A 10,586-nucleotide genomic window follows, 5' to 3' on the forward strand; every position below is an offset into this window, starting at 1 on the left:
TGGTGTTCCCAGGATGATCCCACAGGAGCTGCTCCCAGCCCAAGGGGAACCTCTGCCACCCTCAGCATGGTCCCATGTCCCTGGTGTGGGCCCATCCCAGAGGCACAGTCCCTTCTCCGTGGCATGGTCCCCGCTCCACAGCACAACCCCTTTGCTGTAGTGCAAGAGCAGCACAATTCCCTCCCCAAAGTCCCAACTCTCTCCCAAAGCCCCATCAATTCCCTCCAGTCCTTTCCCTGCAATCCCATTGTTTCCCCATGATCCTGTCCCTTCCCCGCAATCCCATCCCTTCCCCCCCCCCCCCCATCCTATTTAAATACTTTCCAGGGACACGGATTCCTTTTTCCTTTTCTTTTCTCTGTTTTTGGGTTTGGTTTGTTGGTTCATGGTTGGTTTTTTTGCTTCAGTTTCTCATTGTCAGTAAAACCCCGGTCGCTGCCAGCGCCAGGAGGGGCGGCCACCGGCCATGCCAGCCCCTGCAGCTCCTTCTCCACGCTGCCACAGGGTCGGGGATGCTGGGGGACAGGACCGGGAGGGGACAAGGGGCCACTGAACCTGCCTGGTGCTCGCTGGATGCTGGACATTATGGACAGGGGGAGCCACCGGTGTCGGCCCCGTCTCAGCCTTGAAACCCACACGTCCTTCCCCAGCCCAGGGGCTTCATTGGGTGCCAGGCAGCCCCAGGGGGGCCGCACCGCTCAGTTTGTGTACACCTGAGTCCCGATCACCCGCATGATCTCCTTCTGGATTTTGGGGTCCTGAGTATTGATATTGGCATCTCCCACTTGGCCGTCTTCGTACCTGGAAGGGGAGAAGGGGAGCAGTGAGGGGTGTCCCATGGGTGTCCCACAGGTACCATGAGGGGGGCACAGCCCAGCACTCACACAAAGAAGAAGCGGGTGCAGACGTGGTCCGAGACGGGGCAGACCCAGATGTTGCCGTGTTTCTGCAGGTCCTTGGAGGTGATGACTGCAGAGGAAGGGGCTGTCGGCCACGGGATGGGGCAGAGCTCCCTGCTGGGGCCCTCCCTCCCTCCTCCACCCAGCCAGGGGTGCGGGTACTGCCTGTACCCCCCACCCTGTCTCCCACCCTCTATCACCGCACCTTCGCACAGCGCGATGCAGTTCAGGTTGCGGCTCTGGAGGAAGCGGGACTGGATGGAGCGTGTCTGCGGGGAGAGGAGCCGGTGTCACCGCCCCGCCAGGCTCAGCTCACCCCCTACCTAGCACCCATGGGTGCCATGTCCCCGTCCCCATCCTCTTGCGGCATCCCCTGGCCCGTCACCTGCGGGATGGTGTTCATCCGGTTGTACCGCTGCACCAGTTCATCCTTCGAAGGCATCCGGTGCTGCCCTTTCCCCATCCCTGTTGGAGAAGCGAGGCTCCAGTCACTGCCAGGCAGGCAGCACCCTGGGGTGACACGGGGACACATGCCACAGACAGGGACGGCCACACCACGTGCTCCTGCCCTGCGACCGAGCCCTGGGAACCCCCAGCAGTCAGAGCAGCAGCTTTTAGAGCCTGGAAAATGTTGGGGTTCAATTCTCCAGCACATGGGAAAGGCCCAGCCTGGCTGGGAAGAGGCTGGTGCACGTGGGAAGGATGCAGGAAGCTGCCTGCTGCAGCCAGCACAATACCAAACATCCCCGGGCCCATGCAGGGAGTGAGAACGGGAGCGCAGATGGGACTGGGCAGCACAGGCAGCCTCTTACCTGAATATCCAAAGGAAATACTGGAGATGGGGCTCAGATAGATGCCCTTGCCATAGGCTGCTCCATGCAGCTTGCAGGGAAACACCAGGGTGAGCACCACGGGGTCACCCGACAGCTCGGACACGGTGGTGGAGGCAGCCCGGCCTCTGCAGGCAGCATTCCACATGCCTGCATCCCTCCTTGCCTTCATCCCTCCCTGCTGCATCCCTCCCTGCTGCATCCCTCCCTGCTGCATCCCTCCCTCCCTGCCTGCCCTGGGCAGTGACTCCGGCCCTGGGAGCGTTACCTGCAGTTTGGTGTAGGAAGCGTTGACCAGCCCGTTGCGGAGGATGGAATGCCAGTTCTCAATGTGAGAGCCGCTGGAAAAAGCAGCCCCAGGTCAGCCCCACGGCACCCATAGCATCCCGCCCCACAGCACCCACCGGGGGGCTCCTCCCTCGCAGCTCACTGGAAAGCGAAGGTGCTGCCGTAGAGCTTCTTGGCGGTGCGGAACCGCGCTTCCTTGGCTGGGGGGCTGCTGAGCAGGAGGAACTGGTGCGAGGTGTGCATGAACTTCAGCTGCTACCAGGGGAAAAGGAAGAGCAGCGGCGGTGCCGGCGGGGACAGAGGACGGACAGACACAGACAGACAGAGATCATGCACGGCAGCCTGGCACCGGACAGCCCCAGCCCCGCCTTGGCCACCCGGAGCTTGCCGGGAGGGTCAGTGGCATTCCCCGGCTCTTGTCCCCTATCCCACAGCCTGTGACAAATATTCTCCATCCCATATCCCATATCCTGCTTCCCACAGCCCACAGCAGGCAGGGCCCATCCCAAAGGTTGCATCCTGCATCCCAGACCTCCCACATACATCAGACACCCACATCCTTACATCCCTAATCCTGCATCCCGCATCCCACATCCCATAGCCAACACGCTGCATCCTATAGCCTGCACCCTGCATCCCTATCTCCCTCCCACATACCATACCCTATGTCTTTCATCCTACACCCTACATCCCACACTTTGTTCTGCATCCCATATCCTTCATCCCGCATCCCATATCCTTCATCCCGCATCCCATATCCTACATCCCACAACCCATATCCTACACCCCACATCCCATATCCTACGTCCCACCTCACATACCCTTCATCCCATATTCCATATCCCATACTCCACTTTCCACTCTCCATCCCACACCCCAACTGGAGCCCAGCCAGGCCCCTTACCCTGCTGAGAGGCAGCTTGACAATGTGGGATCTGTTGCTGGAGATTATCCTTGGGAAGAGGAGGAGGAAGAGAAGGAGGAAGGTCAGACAGGGTGGGCCCACACTCCCCTGGGACCAGAATCCACCCTGAAGCTTGTGGATCATAAGAAAGGGGCCAAGGGGGTCATGATGGGGATGCCCGGCTGCTCCCCAGCCTGTCCCCTATCCCATGGGACATGGGGCAGTGGTGGGTGATGTGGGGCAGTGCAATGGGGCCAGAGCACCCTCGACCTTACCACTGCAGGAGGGGATGGGCCAGGGGGTCCAGCTTGTCCATCTGCTTCTTGATCTCCAGGTAGGACCCCTGGCAGAGGCAAGAGGGGGTGCAGGTGGGTCCCCCAGCACCCACCCAACCAGGGGCGGGTGAGATCAGCACCAAAAAGCCACCCCTGATGAAGGGTCCCACACCAGGGGCATCTCTCATGGGGCCACGCTGACGTACCTGGGTCATCTCCCGGATGGACATGACGCTGTCCAGGGCCTTCTGCAGCCGCTCGTAGTTCTTCTTCTGCACACGGAGCAGGAGAGAGGTGGCCATCAGAGGGCTCCTCGGGGCTCCCCTTGCCCCATCGCCCCCGCACGGGGGAGCGTTGGTCCCCTTAGTGCTTACCTTGGGGTTGAAGGCAAGTGTTTTGGGGTCGTTGGGGTCTACCACGGAAGGGTAAGGCTCGAAGATGATGCTCTTGCGAGGGGACTCCAGGGCAGCGCGGCACATGGCCACCAGCAGGTCCACCACCTCGGGGACAGAGCGTGGGGTGAGGGAACAGCCCCACGAGGTGACAGCGTGGTCACCCCCCCACACACAGAGCCTACCTCAGCACCCGTGGCCACTTCCTCCGCCGCGCCGGACATGACACCCAGGGTGTAGAAGGAGAAGACGCAGAGCTCGCGGGTGCACACTGCTGGCTGCGGGGGGACAGGGGCCATGGGCAGGGTTGGGGACGGTGACACGGGGTGACAACAGCCCATGCGGGGCCGCTCCCCCTCACTGCACCTTGAGCATGGAGCCGTTCTGGAAGACGTGCTGCTCGTCACACACCACGCAGTACTCATTGAGCGTCGGGATCCGCTGCTCCGCGTACTTCATGATCTGAGGGGGCAAGGCCAGGAGTCAGGCCCGTGGTGGCATCCATGGGAGGATGCTCCAGGCAGTGGGACTGGGATGAGTGGGATGTGGGACAGTGGGAAGGATGCTCCAGGCAGTGGGTATGGGATGAGTGGGATGTGGGGCAGTGGGAAGGATGCTCCAGGGAGTGGATATGGGATGAGTGGGATGTGGGGAGTGGGGAGGATGCTCCAGGCAGAGGGATTAGGATGAATGGGATGTGGGGCAGTGGGAAGGATGCTCCAGGCAGCGGGATTGGGATGAGTGGGATGTGGGGCAGTGGGAAGGATGCTCCAGGCAGCAGGATTGGGATGAGTGGGATGTGGGACACTGGGAAGGATGCTCCAGGCAGTGGGTATGGGATGAGTGGGATGTGGGGCAGTGGGAAGGATGTTCCAGGCAGTGGGTATGGGATGAGTGGGATGTGGGGCAGTGGGAAGGGTGCTCCAGGCAGTGGGTATGGGATGAGTGGGATGTGGGGCAGTGGGAAGGATGTTCCAGGCAGTGGGTATGGGATGAGTGGGATGTGGGGCAGTGGGGAGGATGCTCAGGATGCTCCAGGCAGAGGGATTGGGATGAGTGGGATGTGGGACAGTGGGAAGGGTGCTCCAGGCAGTGGGTATGGGATGAGTGGGATGTGGGGCAGTGGGAAGGATGTTCCAGGCAGCGGGATTGGGATGAGTGGGATGTGGGGCAGTGGGAAGGATGCTCCAGGCAGCGGGATTGGGATGAGTGGGATGTGGGGCAGTGGGAAGGATGCTCCAGGCAGCAGGAGTGGGATGTGGGGCAGTGGGAAGGATGTTCCAGGCAGTGGTCTGAGGATGAGCAGCACACGGGGCAGTGGGGAGGATGCTCTGGGCTGCAGGACCTCACCTGGACGAGGAAGCCGTACTCCAGCGTTGGGACGTTCTTGCAGTGGCCGCCGACCTGTGCCAGAGCCGGAGCAGAGCCCGCTGCGTTATCCCCTTTCCCCACTGCACCCCGGCTTCCGTGTGGCACCAGCAGCCCCCCGGGACCCCCAATGTGCAAACACCCTCCTGGGGACACAACCGCACCAGGGACACGGCACCAAGAGGGGGTAAAACCCCGCAGGACCCACGGCCGGCGTCCCAGCTGGCCCACAAGCACCCATGGGTGCTGGGGAGAAGGCACAGGGGAGAAACTCCATAGGAGCTCCCTCCAAGCCAAGGGGCTCCCAGCCCTGCCCCAGGCCAGCCCCCGGGAATCCGGGAAGGGAAAGGAGAGGAAAGCAAACCCCGAGGCGGGGAGGCACCCACCAGGATGTTGAAGGGGGCGACACCTGCCTGGGTGCTGGGGGCGGGGTAGCCGAAAACCTCCACCTTGGGGTTCTTCACCATACAGGACACGGAGCGGTTCATGAGGCGGTTGACACGAGCCTCAGGGATGCCCAGTTTGCCCTTCAGCACCGAGTCCTGGATGACGGGGAAGCTGGGAGACCTGCGGGCACAGAATCCCCCTGAGCTCTGAATTCAGACACAAATTCAGCCTTCGGCTGGTTCTGGGGAGCCACCACCACCTCCTCGGGCTCTGGCAGGGAGCAACAGCATCCAAGGGATGAGGAGGGAAACTGAGGCACAGCCCTGGCCACCCAGGGTGAGGGGAGAGAGGTTTGATCCCTTGGTGACACCATCAGGGTCTTACTTGGGGATGGGAGAGAAGATGCTGAGGCCAGCACGGAACTTCTTGATGGTGCCACTCGTCTTGAACCAACTGTGCCGCTTCTCCTGCTGGGTCTTCAGGAAATCATTGCTGAGATGTTTCCATTGCTGGGATGTGAACATGCCCAGGATCCTGGCAGAGAGGTGGCATGGGCATGCACGTAGGGTGCCAGCACCCATGGATGCATCAGTGCCAACTGAGCCTAGTGCTTGGGTGGCTTGTACCACCCAGCTCCTCCTCTTCCCCATCCCCGTAGGGCGAGCTGTGTGGCAGTGGCACGGGGCCATGCGGCTGGTTTGGGGGCAAAACGGTGCCTCTGTGGACCACCCCCCCACCCCCCTTGGGTGCCCACTATGTTTCTGTTCTTACTTCTTCAGCTGCAGACCCAGCCCGAAGCCCTCCTTGTTGGACGGCTGGAAAACCTCGATGGACGGTTCTGCAGGGAGAGAGGACAACCAGTCAGTGCTGCTGCTGTGCCTGTGCTGAGAGCCATGGGGACACTGTGTCCTGCCTGGCCACACTCACCAGGGCCATCGAGGTACTGGGAGAGGGAGAAGCGCAGGCGGAGGACGATGGGCTCCGTCCGCAGCACCTTCCACGCCGTCGCCACCTCCTCCTGCCAAGGGAGAGCTGCCATTTGGCACGGCCCTGAGGACCCCCAGCTGGGGAAGGAAATCTGGAGACCCCCCACGTGTGTGTCCCCACCACCCCCATGGCCACGGTGCCAAGGACACCCCAGGACTCACATCGAGGAAGCTGATGTTCACGTGGAGGTCGATGTCCACGTCATCGATGGTCCCGTACTCCCTGTGAAGACACAGAGCCCCGTGGTGGGGTGACTGTGCCAGGGCGGGCAGGCTTGTGGGGCGGTGATGGGCACATGTAGCTCCTCGTGAATCAAGTGCGTGCACCCATGAGACAAGGAGGGCAACGGGAGAGCACCGGATTGCAGATGGGTGCCCCAGTGAAGGCACAGTTGGGTGCCGCAGGGATGCCACAGCTGGGTGCCCCAAGATGCCCCAGCCAAGTGCCTGGGGATGCTGTGGCCAAGTGCTCCAGGGGTGCCACAGTGGGCACCATGGAGATGGCACAGTGGGTGCTTGAGGAATGCCATGTCTGGGTGCTTCAGGGGCAGCATAGCAGGGTGCCCAGCAGATGCCATGACCAGGCACCCCGGGGATGGCACCATCGGGTGCCTGGGGATGGCGTTGCTGGGTGCCCAGGGATGCTATGGCCAGACACTCCGGGGATGGCATCATCGGGTGCCTGGGGATAGCGTTGCTGGGTGCCCAGGGATGCTATGGCCAGACACCCCGGGGATGTCACTGCTGGGTGCCTGGGGATGGCATTGCTGGGTGCCCAGGGATGCTATGGCCAGACACCCCGGGGATGTCACTGCTGGGTGCCTGGGGATGGCATTGCTGGGTGCCCAAGGATGCTATGGCCAGACACCCTGGGGATGTCACTGCTGGGTGCCTGGGGATGGCATTGCTGGGTGCCCAGGGATGCTATGGCCAGACACCCCGGGGATGTCACTGCTGGGTGCCTGGGGATGGCATTGCTGGGTGCCCAGGGATGCTATGGCCAGACACCCCGGGGATGTCACTGCTGGGTGCCTGGGGATGGCATACCTGGGTGCAGGCAGCGATGCACCCACCTGACAGCCACGGCATTCTCGCTGTAGATCTCCTTCACGGCCTCGATGTCGGCATCCAGCTGCGGGTGACGGTACAGGTCGGCGGCGCAGGTCCCCTGCAGCACAGCACCCCACAGCAGTGTCAGCCCCGTGCTCGGGATCAGGCTCAGGCTGGGGAGTCCTGAGCCCCACCATCACCCATTGGGTCCAGCACCCATGGTGCCTACCTGGACGCCATAGAGGAACTCCTCGGACTCATTGTCCCCATCGGAGTCATCATCAGTCCAGTACTGGCCCTTGAGGTCCTGGGGTGCACAGGGTTGGGGTCAGCAGATTTGAGGGGCCAGAAAGCTGGGGTGCAGCAGGAATGGGGGGAAAGGGTGGGGGGGAGCAGGTTATGGGGAAGAGGGTTGTGGAGGTGGATCAGGGGTAATGGGTTGGGGGAAATAGATTAAGAGGGAGTGAATTAGGGGGTGGTAGGCTATGGGACAGAGGGTTGGGGGAGCAAGTTGTGGGGAATGATTTGGGAGGCAGTAGGATGGGGAAGCAGGATCAGGGAGCAAGATGGGGGAGTGTCTGGGAGGGCATCAGGATCTGGGCATTAGGATAGGGGGCACCAGGCTGGGGGGAGTGGGATAGGAGGCAGTGGGATGGGAGCAGTTTGAGGGACAGAAAGATGGGGGCACAGCAGGATGGAGGAGCAGGAAGGGGGAGCAGGAAGGGGGATGAGGGACCAGATTAGGGGAAAGCAGGTTGGGGACAGGTTTGGGACAGTAGGATGGAGACAGCAGGATAAGGACAGCAAGATGGGGATAGCAGAATGGAGACAGTGGAATGGGGCAGTGGGATGGGGACAGTGGGATGGGGACAGCAGGATTGAACAGTGGGAGGGGGACAGAGGGATGGGGCAGTGGGATGGGGCAGCGGGATGAGGCAGCGGGATATGACAGTGGGATGGAGACAGTGGGATGGGGCAGTGGGATGGGGACAGTGGGATGGAGACAGTGGGATGGGGCAGCGGGATGGGGACAGCAGGATTGAACAGTGGGATGGGGACAGCGGGATGGGGCAGTGGGATGGGGCAGCAGGATGGAACAGCGGGATGGAACAGTGGGATGGGGCAGTGCGATGGGGCAGCGGGATGGGGACAGCAGGATTGAACAGTGGGATGGGGCAGCGGGATATGACAGTGGGATGGAGACAGTGGGATGGGGCAGTGGGATGGGGACAGTGGGATGGAGACAGTGGGATGGGGGCAGCGGGATGGGGACAGCAGGATTGAACAGTGGGATGGGGACAGTAGGATGGGGCAGTGGGATGGGGCAGCGGGATATGACAGTGGGATGGAGACAGTGGGATGGGGCAGTGGGATGGAGACACTGGGATGGAGACAGTGGGATGGGGGCAGCGGGATGGGGACAGCAGGATTGAACAGTGGGATGGGGACAGTGGGATGGGGACAGTGGGATGGAGACAGTGGGATGGGGGCAGCGGGATGGGGACAGCAGGATTGAACAGTGGGATGGGGACAGTGGGATGGGGCAGTGGGATGGGGCAGCGGGATATGACAGTGGGATGGAGACAGTGGGATGGGGCAGTGGGATGGAGACAGTGGGATGGGGACAGCAGGATTGAACAGTGGGATGGGGACAGCGGGATGGGGCAGTGGGATGGGGCAGCGGGATTGGACAGCAGGTGGAGGCCATGCACGTAGCCGCTGCAGGGTCCCGGACGATGGCGGGGGGGTTCCTCCCCCATCAGCCCCGTCCCCTTCCCGTGCCGGGGCACACGGGGACACTCGGGGGCGCCGGGGCCTGGCTCCCCTTCACCTCCCGCCCCGAGCAGGCCCCGTCCCGCCGCCCTCCCCGGGCCCCCATCCGCGGGGCCTGCTCCCGGCGCCGGGCCGCGTACGGGGCCGTCCCGGTGCCGCGGCGCCCCCCCCGTCCGGCGGCTCCCCGCTCACCATCTCAGCGGCCGGCGGGGCCTGCCAGCGCCTCCATGCTGCCGGGCGGGCGGGCGGCCATCGGGCCTTGACGTCAGGGCCCGGCGCGGGCCCGGCACCGCGGCGTCACCCGGCAACTGCCGCTGACGTCACCCGGGGGACCCCCCCCCCCTGTACCCCCGAGCACGGCACCGGACACCCCCGGAGCGAGGCCGTGACGGGTGCGCGGTGTCCCCAGGGCAGTCTCCTGGTGCCCGCAGTCCCCAGCACAAGGTGCCCCATGCGGTGGCCACGTTGCGTGTCCCCACGGCCCAGCTGTGTGCCGCAGTGTGCCCTGTGCCCCAGCATAGAGACCCCAAGGCTCAGTGTCCCCCGTGGCCCTGGCACAGGGTGACCATTTTGGGTCCCCACATGGCTGGCGGGGGGTGCCCACAACCTAGGACAGGGTCCCCAGTGTCCTCAGGACAGGATCCTCATAGTTCCAACATGGGGTGATCGGTTTGGGTCCCCACATGGCTGGCATGGGGCACTCACAGAGTCCCCAGCATCCCCACTACAGGGTGCACATGGTCCCAGCACAGGGTGGCCATTTTGGGTCCCCATAGGGCTGGTGCAGTGTTCCCATAGCACAGCACAGGGTTTCCAGTGTCCCCAGTATGAGGTCCCTATGGTCCCAGAACACAGTGACCACTTTGGGTCCCCACATGGATGGCACAGTGTCCCCACAGGGGGTCTGCATGGCAGGTCCCCATGTCAGTGACATGTCTCCACCAGTGCCGAAGGGCTGTGACGGGTCCCTAATGTCCCCAGCAAAAGTTCCCCATGGTCCTGGAGCAGGATTCCCAATGCCTCCAGCATGGGATCCTCAGGGTCCCCAGCCCAAGTTCCCCATGGGCCTGGCACACGGTGCCCCACAGTGTGTCCCCAGGGTGTCATCACAGGGTCCCCAGCCCAGAGTGCCCTCCAGCCTGGTGTCCCCATGCTCCCATCTCCATGTCCCCAGCACAGTGTCCCCATGATCAGGGCCCCAATATGCTCTGTCCCTGGCAGTGTTCAAGGCCAGGTTGGGCAGAGCCTTGGATGCCACGGTTTAGTGTGAGGTGTCCCTGCCCACAGCAGACAGTTGGAAGTGGATGATCTTAATGTCCTTTCCAACCCAAACCATTCCATGATTCCCCATTCCCCAGCATCCTCGGGGTGGGGAGTTACGAGGCTCAGGATGGCCCACCGCAACCCCAAACGCTCATCACCGCTGCCCGCACG

At 62.9% G+C, this 10,586-nt stretch overlaps 1 protein-coding gene across 3 annotated transcripts; it reads right to left on the bottom strand.

Annotated features, from left to right (window-relative positions):
* Window positions 1–340: 340 nt before the first annotated feature.
* On the bottom strand, window positions 341–9,487 carry PARP6 (poly(ADP-ribose) polymerase family member 6). 3 transcript variants are annotated; one of them, XM_061447371.1, is made up of 22 exons: window positions 9,345–9,487; window positions 7,609–7,686; window positions 7,403–7,497; window positions 6,492–6,552; window positions 6,271–6,361; window positions 6,115–6,181; window positions 5,728–5,877; window positions 5,343–5,523; window positions 4,939–4,992; window positions 3,955–4,050; window positions 3,774–3,866; window positions 3,571–3,696; window positions 3,403–3,468; window positions 3,197–3,264; window positions 2,922–2,970; window positions 2,160–2,269; window positions 1,998–2,070; window positions 1,712–1,781; window positions 1,285–1,364; window positions 1,105–1,168; window positions 885–969; window positions 341–801 (listed from the first exon to the last, which is right to left on the bottom strand). In XM_061447371.1, the coding sequence occupies exons 1-22, from the start codon at window positions 9,345–9,347 to the stop codon at window positions 699–701; spliced, it is 1,863 nt and encodes a 620-aa protein (XP_061303355.1). In that variant the 5' UTR covers window positions 9,348–9,487; the 3' UTR covers window positions 341–698. The 3 variants fall into 3 exon arrangements, 2 of the variants coding, with proteins under 2 accessions (XP_061303355.1, XP_061303354.1); XM_061447370.1 differs by having other exon boundaries at window positions 2,160–2,272; XR_009742262.1 differs by lacking the exons at window positions 341–801; window positions 1,712–1,781 and having other exon boundaries at window positions 902–969; window positions 2,160–2,272.
* Window positions 9,488–10,586: the final 1,099 nt, after the last annotated feature.

Source organism: Pezoporus flaviventris, unplaced genomic scaffold, assembly GCF_033815535.1.
Source record: "Pezoporus flaviventris isolate CSIRO_AGI_PZ_B2104156 unplaced genomic scaffold, CSIRO_AGI_Pfla_v1 ptg000006l, whole genome shotgun sequence".
In the NCBI taxonomy this organism is placed as follows: Eukaryota; Metazoa; Chordata; class Aves; order Psittaciformes; family Psittacidae; genus Pezoporus; species Pezoporus flaviventris.

Excerpts from the sequence above, each read along its gene's own strand:
- PARP6 (XM_061447370.1), bottom strand. Across the intron at positions 7,498-7,608 it reads AGTTCCTCTATGGCGTCCAG|GGGACCTGCGCCGCCGACCT; the intron begins GTAGGCACCATG and ends GCTGTGCTGCAG. Across the intron at positions 3,469-3,570 it reads CACTTGCCTTCAACCCCAAG|AAGAAGAACTACGAGCGGCT; the intron begins GTAAGCACTAAG and ends CTCCGTGTGCAG.